Source organism: Tasmannia lanceolata, unplaced genomic scaffold (assembly GCF_043159265.1).
Source record: "Tasmannia lanceolata isolate RefF3 unplaced genomic scaffold, GAP_Taslan_0.1 ptg000015l, whole genome shotgun sequence".
Taxonomy (NCBI): Eukaryota; Viridiplantae; Streptophyta; class Magnoliopsida; order Canellales; family Winteraceae; genus Tasmannia; species Tasmannia lanceolata.
The window spans coordinates 39,290,624-39,310,974 of record NW_027518692.1 but is presented as its reverse complement, the minus strand read 5'-3'; the positions used below and the strand labels follow the sequence as shown (position 1 = coordinate 39,310,974).

The 20,351-nt window shown below is 37.3% G+C and overlaps 2 protein-coding genes across 4 annotated transcripts; one reads left to right on the top strand and one right to left on the bottom strand.

Moving 5' to 3' along the window:
- The first annotated feature begins 84 nt into the window (after nucleotides 1–84).
- On the top strand, nucleotides 85–10,093 carry FTA (farnesyltransferase A). The gene is made up of 5 exons (XM_077355904.1): nucleotides 85–657; nucleotides 735–844; nucleotides 1,133–1,253; nucleotides 1,971–2,066; nucleotides 9,353–10,093. Exons 1-5 carry the CDS (start codon nucleotides 427–429, stop codon nucleotides 9,785–9,787), a joined length of 993 nt encoding a protein of 330 aa, XP_077212019.1. The 5' UTR covers nucleotides 85–426; the 3' UTR covers nucleotides 9,788–10,093.
- Nucleotides 10,094–11,084: 991 nt separating this feature from the next.
- ATNTH1 (DNA glycosylase superfamily protein) lies at nucleotides 11,085–19,779 on the bottom strand. 3 transcript variants are annotated; one of them, XM_077355899.1, is made up of 11 exons: nucleotides 19,549–19,779; nucleotides 19,317–19,438; nucleotides 18,110–18,173; nucleotides 15,229–15,297; nucleotides 14,731–14,849; nucleotides 14,416–14,482; nucleotides 14,188–14,273; nucleotides 13,320–13,457; nucleotides 13,134–13,238; nucleotides 12,523–12,606; nucleotides 11,085–11,543 (listed from the first exon to the last, which is right to left on the bottom strand). In XM_077355899.1, exons 1-11 carry the CDS (start codon nucleotides 19,682–19,684, stop codon nucleotides 11,409–11,411), a joined length of 1,125 nt encoding a protein of 374 aa, XP_077212014.1. In that variant the 5' UTR covers nucleotides 19,685–19,779; the 3' UTR covers nucleotides 11,085–11,408. The 3 variants fall into 3 exon arrangements, with proteins under 3 accessions (XP_077212014.1, XP_077212015.1, XP_077212013.1); XM_077355900.1 differs by having other exon boundaries at nucleotides 14,188–14,279; nucleotides 19,317–19,403; nucleotides 19,545–19,777; XM_077355898.1 differs by having other exon boundaries at nucleotides 14,188–14,279; nucleotides 19,549–19,777.
- Between the last annotated feature and the right edge of the window lie 572 nt (nucleotides 19,780–20,351).

Sequence of the window (20,351 nt, the reverse complement as noted above, 5' to 3'; positions counted from 1 at the left end):
AACGTTTGGATACCTCAAATTTTGTATTTGGATTTGGAATTGAGTTTTGAGTACAAAATGAATAGATCCACCAACTCATTTTGAGGGAGACACAGAGGGAAGGGGGTACTTCCTACTAGAAGCAGAGAGGGTGAAGGAAACTGCCAGATCTGTGGATTTCCAATTGCTTATTTCTTAGAAATCCAACAATTTGATTCGGATCCAAATCAAAATCTTCTCGGCATCCAAACGGGCCCACTTCACTTTTCTCTTCCGATTCTAAAATCGGAGTCTCTCTGTCTCTGTATCTAGCCTTGAATTCTCCGTCTCTTTATTCCTCATCTCACAGATAAACCCTAAAAATAATACCCTTCCACCTATAAGGCTATAATCACCTCAAAACCCAAAACCCAATCTATCCACTGTCTAAACATAACCGATCTAAACATGGACTCAGTTGAAGATGAGAGAATCCCCTTCAGCTTGAGACCAGAATGGTCAGATGTAAAACCTATTCCCCAAAACGATGGTCCAAACCCTGTAGTTCTCATCTCGTACAAAGACGATTTTCGTGAAACCATGGATTACTTTCGAGCCGTCTATCTTTCCGATGAAAAGAGCCCTCGTTCTCTCGGGCTTACATCCGAAGCCATTGAAATGAATCCCGGGAATTACACTGTAAGTCATAGGAAAATCCCAAATTTTGTAATGGTATTGATTCTATTATGATCTTCGTTTTTTTCTAAATGGCATAGGTGTGGCATTTTAGACGTCTTGTACTTGAGGCTCTGAATGCTGATCTGCATGCTGAAATGGATTTTGTTTCACATATTGCTGAGAGTAACTCCAAAAACTATCAGATCTGGTGAGAGGCAATATCATTATCCTCGTTGTATTTGCATTCATGAAAATTCATTCGGTCTTTTTTTAGAAATAGCTGATTCAGGTGGAAAGCCCTTTCATGACATTGTATTGCCAATTGACTAGCAAACATGGGCACTTTTATCATATTCTTTGCCAGGCTTTTGTCCTCTTTTCCATGTTTTTCAAGTAAAGAAGTATTTTCTCGATCTAGGTTTTCAACAACGTTCTACAAATGCTGCATATGATTCATCTAGGTATATATATTAATCTGAAGAGTAGACATCTGCAGGCATCACAGGCGGTGGGTTGCGGAGAAATTGGGAACTGAGGCTATGAGTATGGAACTTCAGTTCACCAAGAAGATACTCGCACTTGATGCTAAAAATTATCATGTCTGGTCTCACAGACAGGTATGTTGGGTTGTTTCCTTTCAGATTTGGTGATACAATTTAGGTATTCCTCATATTGTAAACATACTGAGCTTAATCAAAAGAACCATCTGAGTCCTTTCAATGATGGTCTGGTTATGGATATACTGCATTTTCAAGCCATTTCGTTCATATGAAAAATTCATCCAAAAGATGCTTGTTAGTGGGTTCCCTGTAGAATTGAGCCTCTAGCTCAATGGTCAAGGTTGTCTTCTTCCACCTGGAGGTCGGATGTTCAATACCAGCTTACCTGACAAAAAAAAGTGGGTTCCCTGTGGCTCTACACTCTTCTATGAAGGTCGTGGTGGAAGAGAAATGTCTCTCGTGCTGTTGGTGTGCTGTTGGTGTTTGCTTAAGCATAAAAGATTAAATAATGCCATCTCCAACAGCTTAAGCTTTTGGAGTAATTGGTCGCTTGACATGATATCAGACCAAAGGTCCTAGTTTCAAAACTCCCTGATATGAAAAATATGCTTATAATGGCCAACCCAAAAAGAGGAGCCACATGTGCCACGTGTAGGGCGACGCTAAAAAGAGTGACCACATATGAGGGGGTTGCTAAAGTATAAAAGATTAAATAATGCCATCTCCAACAGCTTAAGCTTTTGGAGTTATTGGTTGTTTGACAGTGTTCAATAACTTGACTTCCCCTACATATCTTACATGTTTTTGGGACTGAAAGAAACCTATTCCTTGCAGTGGGTTCTTCAGGCATTAGGCGGGTGGGAAGATGAACTTGACTACTGCCAGCAACTGCTTGAAGATGACGTGTATAACAATTCTGCCTGGAATCAGGTATGCAGTACAGATTTGATGTTCCTTGAACAGTTCTTTTCATATAATGTATACAGCCTGCTTTAGTAGCTGATTTTTGTTCGTTCTACTGTTAGCTGAACTACTTACATGGTTTTACAACGTTGATCTTGGACTTTCATATGATCCACTTGTTTACTTCTAACCGTAGTTACATTTGAATGGGCTCTATCACCATACCTAACAATCTTTCTTCTTTTCTTTTTTTTGGTACACTAAGTAATTATATAGGGAAATGATATCAGCACTGCAATATTTTGATACTTCCACGTGCTAGTTTGTCTTTTTCAATTTAATTGGCTTTGTTAGAGCTTTATGGGAACTGTAATAACCTTTACAGCCCTTTAAACACTAAAAGACAAGAAGCTTCCGCGCAATATCAAAAAATTGCAGTGCTGATATCATGTCCCATTATTTATTTATTAGTACTGTTAGAATATGTGAGATCTCACCAATAGGTTAGATTAGGCAACTATGGTTTGATTAGGTAGAATAAAATCACATCTTCCAAGATTTGATTTGGATTGATTGGGGAAGATTATGCAGGTAGGCTAGATAGATTAGGTTTTGAGATTATCTACTCATATCTTGTCAAATCTCTTTCCATAAATCTTGTGATATTAGTTTCTATGTTTACCCTCTTGAGTGTTCTATATAAACACTCATTAGGCTTGATTGTAAAATAAGCAAAGATTAGTGGAAATCTAACCCTATTTTTTCATTCAATTTTTGTTTCACAAGTCATATGTTTTCATGACTCATAAATAAGGCAGTCTGTGATGATGAGTCTCTCATGATGACAGTTGCATCATGCAATGCCATGGGAAGAGCCAAACATGTCTAGGATGAAACTGTGCCCACCCTTGTTTCAATCTCCTTGTATTCTTGTTCATTCAACATAATTCCTTAGCATTCTTGTTCAATCTCCTTGCATTCTTTTCTCATCTAATTTTCAAGACTTTCTTGGTTGCCTTCAATAACCCCTCATCTTCTTGAATACACCCCTCTCAATTTGCTGGTCTGCTTATTTGTTGTCAACACCTTCACAAATTAAAAAAAAGGGATTTGCATTCTCAATCCTCATATTTGATATTTGCACATTTTTTTCACAATGTCTAGTTTTTCGTTGATAATTGTTGCCACAATTCCTAGCCGCTATTTGTTGCTTTCCCTTCTATTTCTTTCTTCTCTTTCTTTATATTTTTGTCTTTTGCCTATTTCAGTTGAGGTACCTCTTTGTGATGCGTGCCTGAAATAGGAGCTCTACTCAGTTGTGGGGCCTCTCTCCTTGAGGTTCGTGCTTGAGAGAGCAATTTCTCTCTTCCATAAGGATCGGTATCTCAAGCTGACCCTTGAAGTCTGCCCATTTCTTTTTTACCCATAGATGCCATTTCTTGCCCATTCCGGCATTGGTCCATTGTGACCCGTTTCAACAGGCGGCCATCATCTTCAACAATATTGGCAACATACATCAAGCTGACATCAATCATGACAACTTGCATCAAAATTCGCAATTTTTCAAAAAAAAAAATCGCAATTTTTTACATTTTTTTAGGGATATTCATTGTAATCAAACGTATATCGATTTTCAATCCATATACATTTGAGGGGGCATGTTAGAATACGTGAGATCTCACCAATAGGTTAGATTAGGCAACTATGGTTTGATTGGTAATTAGGTTAGATTAGAATATTCTACACTCATATCTTTCCTTAGTTGCCTTGCTTTATTTCTATGTTTATCATGTAAGTGCTCTATATAAGCACATTCTCTTGTTAATGAAAATCATCCAAGAATTCCAAAACTTATCATGGCATCAGAGCTGAAACCAGATTGGCTTCATGAGTTGCTTAGTTTGAAATCTCCTCAAGAGAATTGTGAGATCCACAGTTCTACCCTAAAAGAAATGTTTTGTGTGGATTGCTGTAAAAGCTTCTGCAAGCACTGCTCTTCTTCTCATCAACATCCTCTTCTCCAAGTGAAGCCAAATAATAATTATCTCGCCGTTCGATTCGACGATCTCGACCAGCACATCAATTGCTCTTTTATCATGCCCTACACTCAGTCCTCCAGTTCACACGCGTTCAAGGTAGTGGCCTTGAATCAAAGGCCACCAACTAATAAAAGTCGAATCAAAGACGGAACCAAGTGCTGCATTTGTAAGAGGGTTATCAAAAAGCCTAATGAGTTTTGTTGCCTCGACTGCAAGGTAGAATATACAATGACACATGGATATCTGTCAAGCATTCTACGCAACTTCGCGACAGGCTCTTCAAGCACTGGCGCTCCAAGTTAGAGCTTCGAGTTAGAGAAAAGGAACTGCTTGTCATGGATCTCCGCTCTTTTAGAAAAATAGGAAAGAAAAGATCTCAAAGAATAAAGACAAAAAATGCAGTGTATAAAAACTCTATTTAAACTTTTGGTATTTTAGTGTTTTGCTTTTTATTAATTTATTTTAGTGTAGGGATCGTAGTGATATCCATTTCCTTTGGTTGGGGGCAGTTCCTTTAATGGCTTGATGGCCATTGACCGAATTCGACTACTAGTGTTGTATTGAGGTATATATATATATATATATATATATATATATATATATATATTCAGATGCGTGCTTTCTACTCTCTTTTGATAAATGATGTCCTCAAACATGCACATTTGGGGTATAAAAAAAAGTGTTAAAAGTATAAAAGATAAATAACGCCTTTCTCCAAAAGCTTAAGCTTTTGGAGAAGTTGGCTAGTTAACATGGTAACAGAGCAACCATTCAAAAAAAAAAAAAACATGGTAACAGAGCAAAAGGTCTCGAGTTCAAACCTCCCGGATAGCAAAAATCCACATGCGATGGTCAGCCCAAAGTGGGACCACATGTGCCACGTGTTTGCCAAGTGGGCCACACGTACGGGGGAGTGTTAAAGTATAAAAGATAAATAACGCCTTTCTCCAAAAGCTTAACGCCTTTCTCCAAAAGTTGGTAAGTTAACAAGTACATAGAAACCTAAGGCCTTAGTCATCTTCGCATAACAAAGCTAAAGTCCCGAGTTATCTTCATAGTTCGTACAACACTTTGTAGAAAAAGTTGGCCGTGAGTCCGACGAAATATTACTGCATTTGGGTTTCTGCTGCTGTTGTTTCCAGTAACTCTCTCTCTCTCTCTCTCTCTCTCTCTCTCTCTCTCTCTCTCGGAAGGTATGCATTGCCTACTATTGAAAGAGCTGGAATAGAGCCAAAGTACAGTCTTGATATGTCTGTCGTTGGCATTGCCCACGTCAAGCGTGCCTTTGCTTAGGCAACGCCCATGTCTTGGGGCGAACTCCTCATTTTTGAATCATTTCTTAAATCTTTAAATTTCAGAATTTGTAATGATTCCTACTTTTGAGAATTACCATTCTTTCCATTTAATTGTATGCTTCTCTGTGTGAGAGTTTAAGTGCCTTTGCATAGGCACTATTCTGGGCCACCTGGGTTATGCTGACTCGTAACATCGAAACGTTACACGTGTCGCATGGGTGTGAGGCCAAAGGTTTGCAGGCCCATGCCAGTTGGTATAACTCAGGTTTTCATGCAATGGGAATGGGTTTCACTTGATCCCCTTTTATAGGCCTAAAGGAGGCTCAAATCAGTCCTAGAGGACTAGAGAACATTCTTGAACCTCGAACTGTGTAGAGGATTCTTGAAGAGGCCTGGAAGTAGGTAGACACAAGTAGCTATTTTTAAGAATTTTCAGGACCATCGGTTCAGGAGAGAGAGTCTATATATAGGGATGAGCTCCTCATTTGCAATTCACCACTAAATCTCTAACTTCTTGTAACCATTCCTACTTGAGAGCAATACAAGGTTTTCTTTCCATTTACTTGTGTTCCTCCTTAGGCACAAGGCTTGGTCACTTGGGTTAGACTCACTCGTAGTAACATCTGACTGTTGCACTGGTGCGAGGCTAAAGATTAGCAAGCCCATGACTACACACTCTAAAACCTTTGCTAGTGACATGTTTAAATTATTCTCATGGAGCCCATTAAAATATTATGTCTTTGAGATGATGAAGCTGCCTTGGTTTTCCATGGCATTATAAGAATTTGTCATTCTTTGAGAGGTTAACAAATGGCAATTGCTGAATTTAAAATGCTGTCAGAATTTTCGCATTGCTCAGTAGAAAAGTTCCTTCAGATTTCTAGAATCAGTACTGTGCCTACTACTTTATAACGTATACAAGGACAACACAGAATTTGAAAAAATTTCCTGTGAAGGTTGTCCATGTGGATGGCTGCTAGAATAGGACAAAAACACTCATGTAAGTTTTATATAGTATTTTTTTCATTATTATTTAGACATGCGTGTCCAGTAACAAGCGTATTATAGTAATTTCATTTTTCATTAGCTCATAAAGTTGTACTTTTATTTCTATCTTTTACTTGTATGAAGTGATGGGGAGCCTTAGCGTAACAGTAAGGTTGCTCCATTTTGACCTGGTGGTCACGGGTTCGAGTCATAGAAACAGTCTCTCTACAAAGCCGGGGTAAGGCTGCGTACATCTAACTCTCCCCAGACCCCGCAATGGCGGGAACCTCGCCCACTTGTATGAAGTGATATATATATACACACACTATAATATAACTATGTTGAAATCCCAATAGGCAAACCAAGAGGGTGGGGGGTGAATTGGGTCTAATTAAAAATCTCTACAATTTGCAATTTGTTAAAGCCCTAGAAATTTAAAGTGAGACTAGCCCTTATTTATTAATGAATAAACAAGTAAAAGATATTACCACAATCTTGCACAAAGGAGAGAAGAGAGAAAGAGACAATGTACACGAGATTTATAGTGGTACGAAGCGTAGAAGCCTTTACACGAAATTTGCAATTTGGCGTAACAGTAAGGTTGCTTCACGTCCACGCGCGAGTTCCACTATCTCGATCCTCTTTCAAATCGCTGGATCAATGAGCCAATTACAATGATCAAGCTTCTCCTTTCGTGGGCCGAAGTGTAGAGCCCTTTACAACCAAGCTTCTCCTTTCTCAAGAGCCGAAGCGTAAAACCCCTCTCACAAGCTTCTCCTTTCTCAAGGGCCGAAGCGTGAAACTCTCTCCTCAAACAAGCTTCTTCTTCTATAGGGTTGAAGCATAGAAACTCTTTGTACAAAAAATGGAAGAAAGAAAGAAAGAAAAGCTCTCAAGCCTCTTAAAGGCAAATACAACTCTCAAGCTCACTAAATCTCCAAATGATAGAAACTAGATGCTCTTGGAGACCCTCTTGACAAGTAATGGATGTAAGTTCAAATGCACAAGAGGTAGAAGATGATTCATTTTGATTTTGAGAGATAAAGCTCAAAGATTTGATAAAATGATGTTTCAAAAGGTTGGAATGAAGGTCTTTAATGGTGTTTAAATAGCCCTAAAGGATTTATGACCGTTTGGGGGCAATACTGTAATTTCTGGGTTAGGTAAACCTACTCTGTGCAGGCCCCAACGGCTCTTTTGCCAGACCGGGGTGGTCGACCGGGCTACGACGGTCGCCCGCCCTTATCGGGCGCTCTTTTTTATTTTTGAATTTCGAACATCCGCGGTCGTCCGCCGAGGGCTACCTTTCGATAAACATTTTGGCTCCAAACATGGAGCGGTCGCCCGCCAAGGGCTTTCTGATTTTGAAAATTATTTGGCTCGAAAAACATTACGCGGTCGACCGGGTCATCTCGGTCGCCCGCCAAGACCTTCCTGGATGGTTTCTGACTTTTCAGAAACTTCATCCGCGGTCGACCGGAATGGGTTCCGGTCGACCGACTCGCTTAAATTCGGTTGATCCTAGGATTCCAGGTATCATCCCACGGTCGCCCGGTCGACCGGCCCTGTGTTAAAAACTTGATTTTAAAAGGTTATTCGAAGGGACTTTGGGCTATGGTCTTTGGGCTTTAAATATGTGTTTTCAAATACTTTTTGTAAGCTGTAAAGATAGATCTAAATGAGTTTTGAAAACACTAAGTCATGCAAACACTAAATGCCAAGAGGACTCCAATGCATTCTAAAAACTAAAGAATCTTGAGTTTTCTCTTACTTCGATCTTCTTGATTGCTTGCATGGCTTTCTTCTTGTCTTGAGATAGTCTTCAAACTTGATCTCGCACTTGTGGTTCCCTTGAATCTTCGATATACAATATGGCTTGAAGGATGACCACCAAGACTCGACTTTCTCCGATACTAGCCCTTGTTCTTCTTGCTCCAAGTGTTGATATGAATATAACCTGTCTAAATCACAACACTAGCAAGAACATTAGCATCATATAATCAATTTGAGTTTGTAGATCATCAAAACATAGGTATGGTTGAACCCTTGGGCTTACATATGTGGACATGCTAGCATTCCAGGTTGATGGTTGCCTTTGTTTGATAGCTCATGTCCATGTCTGATTGCTTATATCTCAGTATTTAAGCCACATATGTTTCACCTAATATTGCTGCACTATTTGATTTTTCTTCTTCTCCAAAATAGCAAATGTTAAAATCCAATAAAGATGCTTGTGCATAGGATCTTTTTCATTTGCGCTGTTTACTTTAGCATTCATCGTCCATTTTTTAATTTACAATCCTTAAATATTGGCATATTCTGTGTCATGGTTTATGTGAAGAACAATATCTCAACAGCCATAACTTGGGCTTCCATGCATTGCCAAAAAGATAGGATTTGTTCATATGTGCATTTCTATGTTGAAATATATATTTTTGAAACTTATCTAAACAGTAAATAAAGCATAAACAGTACCATAAGCAAAGATATAAAAATATCCTCCCCCTTAGCCATGTTGATGCATGTCCGCCATGATGATTTTTAACTCAAAAAGGACTGTCCTATTCACATTACTACATGTATGTATGCTATGTTGCATGAGTACAGATGGAGTACCGTAATCTGACACGGGTATCGAGTGTCGGATGCTAACCTCAAAAAAAAAAAAAAGATTCCTGTAATCGACTAATTTTAGTTCTTTTAGATGACAATATGGTTATATATTGGAAATTTTGGTAGATTAAGTAAATATAATGTTTTATTTCCATATAAAGAACTTACTATTAGGATAGATAAAACTCAAAAATCAAAACATGTTATAATTGTAAATTTGTTGTAGTCTTTGAAAAAAAAAACAGATTAAAGAGATCTAGAAGTATCTACTTTTCCGATTCAGAAGAATCCATGTGACATAGTATGTATGCCATCTCTGTTCTCGTATATATAGAACTCAAATGCTCATTGGAACCTCTTATTTGCTTTGTCTTTGCAGAGGTATTTCGTTATAACACAGTCTCCTATTTTGGGCGGCTTGGAGGCCATGAGAGAATCTGAAATAAGATACACATCTGAAGCCATTATAACTAGACCTGACAATGAGAGCCCTTGGAGATATCTCCGAGGTTTATACAAAGGTGACACCAAATTATTAGTAAGTGATCCTCAAGTCTCTACACTGTGTATGGAAGTTCTAAAGAGCAACCCCAACTGTGTTTTTGCATTGGGCTTGCTTCTGGATCTTCTCTGCTATGGTTTCCAACCCTGTAGAGAATTCAGAAGTGTAGTTGAAGCTTTGGGCGATCTGGATTCAAGCACATCAGATGTCAAGTTAGCAAATACTGTTTGTTCAATCTTGGAAAGTGTGGATTCAATGCGATCAAACTATTGGGCCTGGCGCAAGAGCAACCTTCCTTCTCAGGCTTGCTGAAGTTGCTGGGAGCAGCAACACTAAAACTAGTTCATCTTGGAGCTTTTCCATAATCCCTTTCTTGGGTTTTGTTAGCTATGGTTGAAGGATTCTGAGTCCTTGATGACTTTCCATATAGCCGTTTCGGGCTTGGGATTTCTAAGCATAACAGGAGTCACTCAGCCAGTAAGGATTGGGCTCCAATTGATTTACTGAACATTTCTTGTAAGGGTGTTAATGCACTGTTTGTTGCTTGTTTATGAGATAATTATGTCTAATTCCTTCGGTTATTACCTTTGGGGTTCTTGGTTATGCCAAGTTTTAAGATGGGTCTAAGCCTCGATTCACCTTCTTGTGAGGGAGTGATATGGCCCTACATTTTCAGTTTAAGATCAGTGGATCAGGACTAGAACACACATTTTATAACCCTGCTTATTTAATTGACTAGTTAGTCTGGATCCATGGCTTTATTGGAATATATTTAAGATTCAATTTCTCTACTTCGAAGTGATGTGGGGCGAAAATGCTGGCTTGACTTCAACCGGACCCAACCCAGCCCGAGTTGCACATTCAGTAGGGAGTGACCTCATCATATAAATGAGGTAAACCCACAATGGCATAGTGGGTTCCACCTTTGATTGATCTGAAGCCTCAATTTGACAGGCCTTATTTTGGATCTCAGATGGCCAAAAATAATGCAATTATCAATTCCAACATTCAATAATGTGAACATTAAGGGGCCGTTTGGATACGCGGATTTTAGAATTCAGGTTTTTACTTTGAAAACAGTGTAAAAGAGGGTTCATGATCAACCTGCTGTACGCGGTCCTGACAGCGTTTCTTAGATTTTAAGCGAGAAATTCAGGTTTTAAAAATCTCTCCTGCATCCTAAGATTTCTAAAACTTGGAAAAATGGGAGGATCTGTTACTCTCTTGCTGACAGAAAGAAAGGCGAGAAGTAAAAAACGAGTCAAAAACATCGGCTGGTCCGCTTCTTCTCGTCTCTTAGCTACAATTTTGAAAAAATCCCAGCTTTTAAAATCCACGTATCCAAACGGCCCCGAACTGTTGCTTATTTGTAGGTTTTTTATCACCCATATCTAATTGCAAAAAGTACACATTATTGGATGTTAGGATTAAATGATTTGCATTATTTTTTGGTGACATGAGATTCAAAGCGAGGCCTGTCAAATCAACGGTTCAGATGAAACAAAGGTGGGACACACTATGTCATAGCAATGCCATTGCTTATGCTACATATTTTGATAGTTTCCTGCTTAAAAAGCCAAAACCCATATAAAAAGAAGAAGAAAAAACATAGCAAAGCAATACTGCACTACCTTCTTATATAATTAGCCTCTGGATTCACAATTCCATTGTGCAAATTTGCTGCAAAAAGGGTCTCCATCTCTATGATGATTCTAATCTACAATTTACAAAACGTTGGGAACTAATTTCAGTCCAATGATGATTAGTTCTTTCCTGCACAATTGAACCATACATGTACCCAAAAAATCTGAGAAACGGCGATTTTAACAATGTCAAAGCAAGGACATTCCTCTGCCAAAAATATGCCCAACTGTCACTGATGAAATATTATCAGTGGGTCTTCAAGCAAAATGATATTTTCACCATGACCTCTTCACTTTGGGCTGGACTTCTTTGTTTTGGATTTGGGACTTGTTGACTCCTTGAAAGCAGATGGGCATAAATTATTTACACTACACTGTCCACAGTGAGGTCTGAGGGGAGTACACACTGTCTGTCCAAACCCAACCTGCATACCAGAAACATGATGAATAAGTTTCTGATAAATGACCATATAAAATGATGGTAAGCATATCTTTTCTGCTGATACAGTGGAAAAAAGAGGGATAAAATGATGGTAAGCATTGTTGCATTGCTTATGACCTCAGACAAGAAGAAGAAAAAAAGGTTGGGCGGGGGTGGGTGGATTTGCTAGGGACCATCGCAGAAGGCATTTCACGGCTGGGTTGTTGCATGTGAGAGCACCCACCTCAGGTGAATTAAATGAATAAGACAAAATCTGAGCCTCTGTGGCTGTTCCCATCACATGCAACAGCCCAACCGCGAAATGCCTTCTGCGATGGTCCCTAGCAAATCCCCCAAAAAAAATTTCCTGATTGTGGGGCATCCGGAAGGCAGAGCGCGGAAAGTTTGGAACCGTTGTATAGTTTTAGAATTTATAGACAAGGGCACCTTCTATTCATTGATCCATTGCAGAACTTGGTATCTTTTAGTGCTAAAAGAGTGAACTTTCTGGTATTGGAATTTCAGTCCAGAGTTTGAAGTAGAAACTAAATCTGAGTACTTAAGAAAACTCACTGAGTCAAGTCTACTCAATCAAGATTCCAGTTGTGCTAAAAAGTATAACAGTAACTCTTTTATCTATTGACCCTGATAATGATTCAGTTGTCGAAGCAGTTGACCAAACAAATATTGAAAATCAGGTTGAAAAACTCATGAAGTAGATGAATGGATTTGGAGCACATAAGGGCATGCACAAATTGAATTGCTATGGAGAGTGGAACAACATCCCACACAAGGGCATGCACAAATTGAAATGGCCACATTGCCTAAAAAAGCAACATGTTTAGATCTTATGACATGGCTATTTCCATATGCACACACACCCTTCAATTGGGATGTCAAGACCGTCGTAGAACACATTTTCATTCAGTGATGCAGAATAACAAATAGGTAGTCACTAGCAAAATAAAGGGTGATATTTGTACCAATAGTGGGTTGATGGCGACCCATTCTTCCTTTGGCAGCCATGACTGCAAAGATACTCTTGTTTCCTCGGGAGATGATGTTTTCTAGCAAAAAGGGGGAATTAACAAATGATATCATATCTTCATTGTATATCAAGAAGGTAGAAGTTTAAATACATGGTTTAACAATTTAAGAGTACAAGGGTTCATTACAGACATATGTGAACTTTGTCACCAATGCATGTTACTTAATATATTCATTTGACCATAGTCACAAATATTTGTCTCTGAGGTTTCTTGGGAAGGGTGTATATCGGGAAAGTCTGGAAAAAATATTTAAAATATAAAAAAAAATAAAAAATTCAAGAACAAAATTAGGACAACAGAAACCTATAGTGAATTTATCGCAATTATTTTGTGATATTTTGTCCATAAAATTTTAAATATGAATACATCTCGTAGATTTTTCAAAATCTCGAGAAAATATCGGGATTATCAATTATGTCATTTTATCAAAAAATACAACATATTGCGACATTTTCGAAAATGTAGGAGATATTTGTGACCATGCATTTGACCTGGCAATGAGACCCATTTTGTATTGTCCGGTAACATGGTATGTCAAAACATACCTGTTGTGTGCCCAACCGGGATACCCACCCGAGACGATTGCAAATACGATGCACGTGTGTGTCTACACATATCCCTTGGACATTATTCCATCCAACATTCATAACCTGCAGCATAACACAAAATACGAAATTCAGGGGGATGAGTCCAATAATTTAGTGTGTGAAACTAGAAGAAACATATCATACCAGGTGAGCCATCTTAGGACCAATTCCTGGAAGAGAAAGTAACTCCTCTAAAGAACTTGGTATGTCTCCTTCATACTTCTTCAGACAGATGTCTGCAATTTTCTTCAAGTAACCTGCCTTTCTTGAGTAAAATCCGACCTGATTTTGACAAATAACAGAGTTATTATACTGTATCGGTCTATAACTCAAACACAGTCAATGTGAAACCCATTTAAAATTATTTAGATCCAATCTGTGAAACAAAGAGTCCTACATTAACTAAGAAATGGAATAGTGTAGGTTTTCCTTATTTGTAATAGTTTTGCCGTTTTATCTTATGAAATGAAAGAGAAATAAATCAATAATGGAATTGCAGGAACCATATCAACGCTGGTGTCTCTTCAGTGCCCTTACTCGTCTGTATGATCATTTAATTCACAGTTCATAATTCATACTATAAAGAAATGTATGAGTTAGAACTTTCAATATATTTGATTTGAGCAAATTATCTTTCATGATTATTTTTACTTTATACTACCCCGTAGATCATCTCCATAGGATGATCCTAACCCTCCAATCTATAGAGGATTCTATAATGTGCAGATCGGAGGGTTAGGATCATCATATGGAGAAGATTTACATGGTACAGCCTATTTACGTTGTGGCCCAACAAATGAACGGTTTGGAGCAGCCAATGAAGTGGGCCCCGCTGTACTTTTTGAAAAATACTGGACTTCATGCGCACACAGCAAATAAAATCTCTACAATGAGTGTGTTGGCCTCTGCCATTGCTCAATTGCTGCCCAGCGATTATCTACAGCATCCAAATGATGCAAAAGAATGTAAGCACGGTTGGAACTTCTTAAGAGTTGCCTCAGAAGATACATACTGGGTAGATCAAGCTCTTGATTTTTGCTTCGTCAGCATTCACAATGGCACCGGCAACCAATAAACCATTCTGAAAGAGCCGCTGCACTGCTCCTGCAATCCCAATTGAATTAACCAAATCAACTTTGTAACGATGAAAGATATGGAAATGAGAGATGATTTCTACAAATACTATGTAGTAAGACTGCAAAGGTGAATTCTCAATAAAATGGAGATTTTTAGAACTCGCCGTGTGTAACTCCATCCTTGGTTTGGCTTGATAGGAGTGAAGACACCAAAACTGCAAATCTTCGTTCCTGATATAAGGATAAAGGACTATGCACTCACTAGCAAGCATTTTTAATTTGAAATTCATGGGAAATGTCTAGATCAAAAAAGTATAAACTAAAGAATTAAGACATCATATCGTTATTAGGAAAGATAAAAAGAAAGATCATGCAATATGACTTGTTGAAAAATATAATGAGTTTTAAGAGGCTTACAGCAACTACTTGCCTTATCAATGAATATATATCTACCACCAAATGGGAGGCACTTATATTACCTTTGGTGGAAGAAAGCTTCCAGCTTTCTCACATCCCATAGAGTCTACTGGAGCATCTTCAGAAGATCGCATTTGCCGAATACCTTCGAGAACTTCTTCCCAGTTAGAAGGTGGCTCCACTGTCTCAGATAAAATACAGTGTTAATTATCATCTTTCTTCGTATGCAAGAACTATCAAACTCATTTCCTGATGATAGTAACAAGTTATGTGCAGACTGACTCAGAACTCATTGCAAGTCGATTCAGTTTGACTGGCTTCAAGTACAAACTTCAAAGTCTGATTTTATATCAAGAAAATTGCAAATCAGGATCAACTATACCAAATTTTTATAAAAAACAGGTGAGTTTGGTAAAGTCAAACTCGGAAAACAAAAGACTTTATTCCATGTTATTTTGACATAAAAGTAATTGTAAGGAAAATGATCCAATTGCGTGCACTGTTATGATCTCTATTTCTATTTCTTCTTTCCGAGGGGCTTACAAACATCCACACTCTACCTTCTGTCTTGATGGAAAGATCATTCCCTTTTCCGTTTGAAAGCAAACTTGGTCTGAGTCTCGACTTACCTGCAAAACCAATTGCAAGCAAAGAGATTGCATCTTAAGAACACGTGTGGGATCAATCAGATAGCAACAAGTCTCCATATGCCTGAAAGTGAATGTTACGTGAACTTGGAGGCAATAAAGCTTGATGCTTATCACTATAAAAGCAAAATAGTGCAAGAGATTTAAATAACAGAACACTATTAAATGCTTTAAGCACAAAATATGCCACATAAAAACCACTAATAAACAGTATAACAAAGAAGAGACAACATGATACAAAACCATTAGGCACATAGTGCAAGTATCCAACTAGGAATCTACCAAAAGTAAAAAAGAATGGGCTAGACAACTGAACTATCATACAAGCACAACATGACATTAAATCGTTGGGTTGATCCTAAACGTTGGCTTACAATCAACTTCAGCCCTTAGATCAACCTAAATAAACCTAACTAGCTTAGAGTAGTCCAACTTAAATCAACCTAAGTAAACTTTAATTAGAAACTTTAAAATCAAAAAGTGCATTACATGTTCCTGCCCTAAAACATAACCTATTACATTTTTTTTTAAGGTAACCTATTCCATTTTCTTTAATTAGAAACTTTCCAAAACTACTGAAATATCTCTATGTAAACTTCCTGAGATGACATTTCTAATAAGACCCAAAGAGATTTCACAATCTTTCCAAATTGGAAATTGGAAAGCTTCTAAGTTCTGCCCCAAAATTCTTTTCACATTTCCTTTCATAAGCTCATAAAACCTAATTAAAACTTCACCCATAAATTAAACAAAAATCATTAAATATTATCATAAATTGTGAAGGCATAGTCCGCCAACTTTAGTGACAAAAGAAGTCTTAGACAACGCACAATTGTCATTAGCAGTCTCCTGGGGCCAACTTTTGAGTCTTGATTTATCTTTTATTCTCTTAGATCAGCTTTGCCAAATTATGGTCTTATTCATGAACCTTGCATCACAAGCTATGTAACAAGGACCCTTCATTTTCCTGAAAATAGTGGACACAGGCTGATATGTCTATTAGGAAAAAAAAAATTATTTTCTTGATTTTAGGTATTATATGTAGGCTACTGTTGAAAAAAAAAAGAAGGAATTGTACGTAGGCTACTGGTATTTGCACTGCCATGTCTTGATAATGACACAAACTCACCTTGTCTTTTATTATTTAAACAGCTGTCAGCTGCTCGAGCTTTGAGGAATTGTAATAGCTTTTGACAGCTGTTTACATAATAAAAGACAAGGTCAGTTTATCAAAACATGGTAGTGCAAATATCAATACCCTATGTGTATATATGTCACTATTTAATTACTCCTTGATAAATTGTCTACTCGAAGTTGAATCACTTTGACCTTGGCCTAGTTCTCGTTCAAGTCAGAGTTCAGCCCTATCAAGTCAATAAATAACTCCTTTGACTCGCCCGAGTTTATTCCCTGGGCCAAGTTCTCACTCGAGTCCGACCTATCAAACACACACATACTATTTATTTAGTTTTATATGTATTTTTGTTAATCTAGATACATTCTAATATATGTAATAGTTTTATGAATTTGTAGCAGTGTTTAAAAATGGGGATGTGACGCGGAACGCGGCCAAAAAAAATCCTTGTCGACTCGGCACGGACTCGGCCAAAAATGTTGTTGACGTGGTCATAACTCAGTAGAGTCAAAGAAGTTTTTATTGAGTCTGTAGGACAAAACGTGGAATGCGGAAGTGATGCAATGCGGAACGCGGCCAAGAAAATTCCCTGTCAACTTGGGCGAGTTCCTTATCATGTCAACGAGTTTTTAAACACCGACTTGTAGAGTAAAATATCTTTCAATTTTATCATATAAATGTACTGACTACTGAGAATCGACATGTTTAGTGTTTTTGGGTTTTACAAGGGTACACTTCTAAAACCACCAGTGTGTTTTTGTGTGTATAACATTGACATACTTGTCCGTTCTAAACCACATGCAGAAGCAACTGACCGGGAAACAAAACTACATGAAATGATGGGCATATCGACGGAGAAGAGGCCAATTGAAGTCACATGTTGAAGCTATATTCAACATACATCATCCATGGCTAATGAAAATATTAAAGAGTATCATAGAGCACCCTCCAAATAAAAGATGGTTAGACTATCTCTGTTCTGAGGTAGCAAATTCAGCCAGTTCCAAACATAGACATCAATTCCATTCCATTACATCAGGAATGAAAAGAGCGGAATATAATGCCAAAAAAACTTTCTACCCTGTGTTTCGTTCTGTTTGAGAAATTCTGTAAAATTTCTAGAAAACGATATTTCAGTGATTTTTTTTTTTGGATATTTTCCTTTTTTATCTCTTTTAATGATGATCTTATAGTTGTTTGAGACACATTTGATGAGTAAAAACACATCAAACCCTCTCATTTTCACACTTTTTGCACAACTCATTTCTTTAAAAAAATTAACTAATAAAAAAATTCCACCCGCCGTAGCATCTTTCCCGGAACAGATGAAATATTGGAACGTTCTATTCCAATGAGCAACATGAAACATGCACCATAATAGAATTAATAACTAAGGTTGCAACTTGAAACTAGATGTGTGTACAATATATTGTTGTACTTTCTTTAGGTAACAAAGCAAAATCAATTGCACCATTTCTTTAAAAGAAAAAACAGTACATTTATAAACATTTCAATGGGGTCAATTTCAATGGTATGCTTCCTAAATGCAACAGGTTATTATTTAAAGAAGTCATACTGTAAGAAGCAGCAGTTCGATATCTTATGATTCTAAATGTTAAAGATGGCAATAGGCACATAAGCAAACATATATGATCTTACTTGAATGAGCAGATGCATTGGTCTTTCCATATGAGAACTCCTCAATGTCAGGAAAACCAAAAAGCTGCATGGATTAAGACCATTGGTAAGAGAACCTGAACATTTGCTACCGCATGCAGTATGTGACAAATGAAGAAAAAAATATGGGAAAGAAGTGACCTTTCATGTCATCTGAAACAACATGACCTCTAATGATATGACATACAAGCTAAGAGGAATAAGGAGAACATGTTTTAAGTGTTGTTACAATCCTACATTCACTTGAAATAGAATGTAGGATGCCAAAATGCCATATCTTTAATGGTTTGAAAGTTAAATTTATCTCATGAATTGAAGGTAGTAAAATATAAGTGGAGTGACATGTAATATGGCTACATCCCATGATTGATTTTTTTTTTTTCCTTTTTTCACTTATAGAACAAACTGATTTAAGTTCCGATTCTATGATGGTTTGATATGGCCACTGATGATTTTACAACCCTATCCAATTTTGAGACATTGGTGCCGACAGTATTATATGAACAGAAGCATTTCCTGATGTTTGACACAGATATGGCTGTTGAACACAACTCTTCAAACACATAGACATGGATGGGGTATAACTAATTAACTACAAATTCAAATGCTACAATATAAATATAAAGGAAATTTTATTTTTTTTTCTAAAGTTAGGTAGTCATTTCAATTGTATAGCTTAAACAAATTTCTTAGATATCCACTAGTTTATCATCAAAGTTTTATTTAGTTTATCAGAGAATTGGATTTTCTTATCTGCAATTCATAAGTAGGGCTGGTTTATCTGCATAGGTGTCAGAGCACACTTTCTACTAAAGAAGTTAGAAAACAAAAGATCAAAGTCAGAAATATCATGACAAAAAACATATAATATATGCAGGTAGAGACTTCAAATTAAAAATGACAAACTGATGTGCAGATAATAAAACCCATAAAATAAACTAAACAAACCAAATACCCAACACATAAACTTAACAAATTTGAAATAAAAAAATCCCTCAGTTAAAAGACTAAAACAAAATGCAAACTCATATGGTAATACAGAAGATCAAATGCAGCAATTGATCCCCTCTTACATCATTAAACTAAAATGAGCCCAAAAAATTCAACAGATCAAACCCAAGTCCAGAAATTCAAAAGGAAAAAAAAAAACCCAGAAAAAAAAATAAAGTTTTAGATTTTAAACCCCTACTTTGTGATCAGGAGGTTCCTCTTTCAACTTCTTTGCTGTCACTCCCAGTGTCCTTTTCACTCCCTTTTTCCTCACATACACATGGGCCTGAGATTCAGAAACGCCATTAGAAGATTCAGAACCTGGGAAGAAATGGGAAAAAAAAAAACCCCAATTCATAAATGAGGTACCGAAGAAGATTTAAAGGAAAAATGAAAAGAATGAAAACCCATTTAATAAATGAGATACCAACATGGTTTTAGCTCTGAATTGGGAGTTTGGCTTGTGGGTTGAAATTTTTCAGAAAAATATCTTGTCCCTGACATTTTGAAGTTGAAATGTGCTGAAGATAATGGAAGCAGAGAATTTCTCATCGAAACAAAAGACATTAGGAGAGATAAAAATAATAATTTCTTTTGGGGGTTAGTGACTACTTAGTGTTGCATTAGGGCCTCTTTGGATACCGTAAAATTTGGGGGGTTAGTGTTGATTTAGGCTCTTTGGATACCCCTAAAATTTATAAGCAGTCTTATATATGCATATAATCTTAGGTGAAAAGAATGGTTATAATACCTTAATTTGGGTGATGATATATTCACCCCCCTTCATTTAGGATACACCCCAATTAAAGAAAAACTTTAAGGCATCTCCTATGTAAAAGAGGGTGTCTCCGGACTTAAAGGGGGGTGAATATATCAGCACCCCTTTGGTTTCTTAGTTAATGGCTTCCAAAGTGAAATTAATGTCGTGACTAGATTAACTTAAAATAATCATATTTGCAAATAAGGAAGGATTTTAGCGACATCCAAAGAGGCCCTTAACTCCTCTTTGGATGGTATCAAAGTTTCTCACTTCTTGCAAACAAAACTATTTTAAGTTAATCTTGTTTGCAGTGGGATTAAGGCCTCTTTGGAAGTCATTAATTAGATATTTTCTAAAACGATTATAGCCATTCTTTGGTTTATTTACCCATTGCCATATGTACAGTGATATGGGGTATTTTTGGCCATCACACTTTGTCCCATTGCCCTTGGTCCCACTCTAATTGGATGGTTC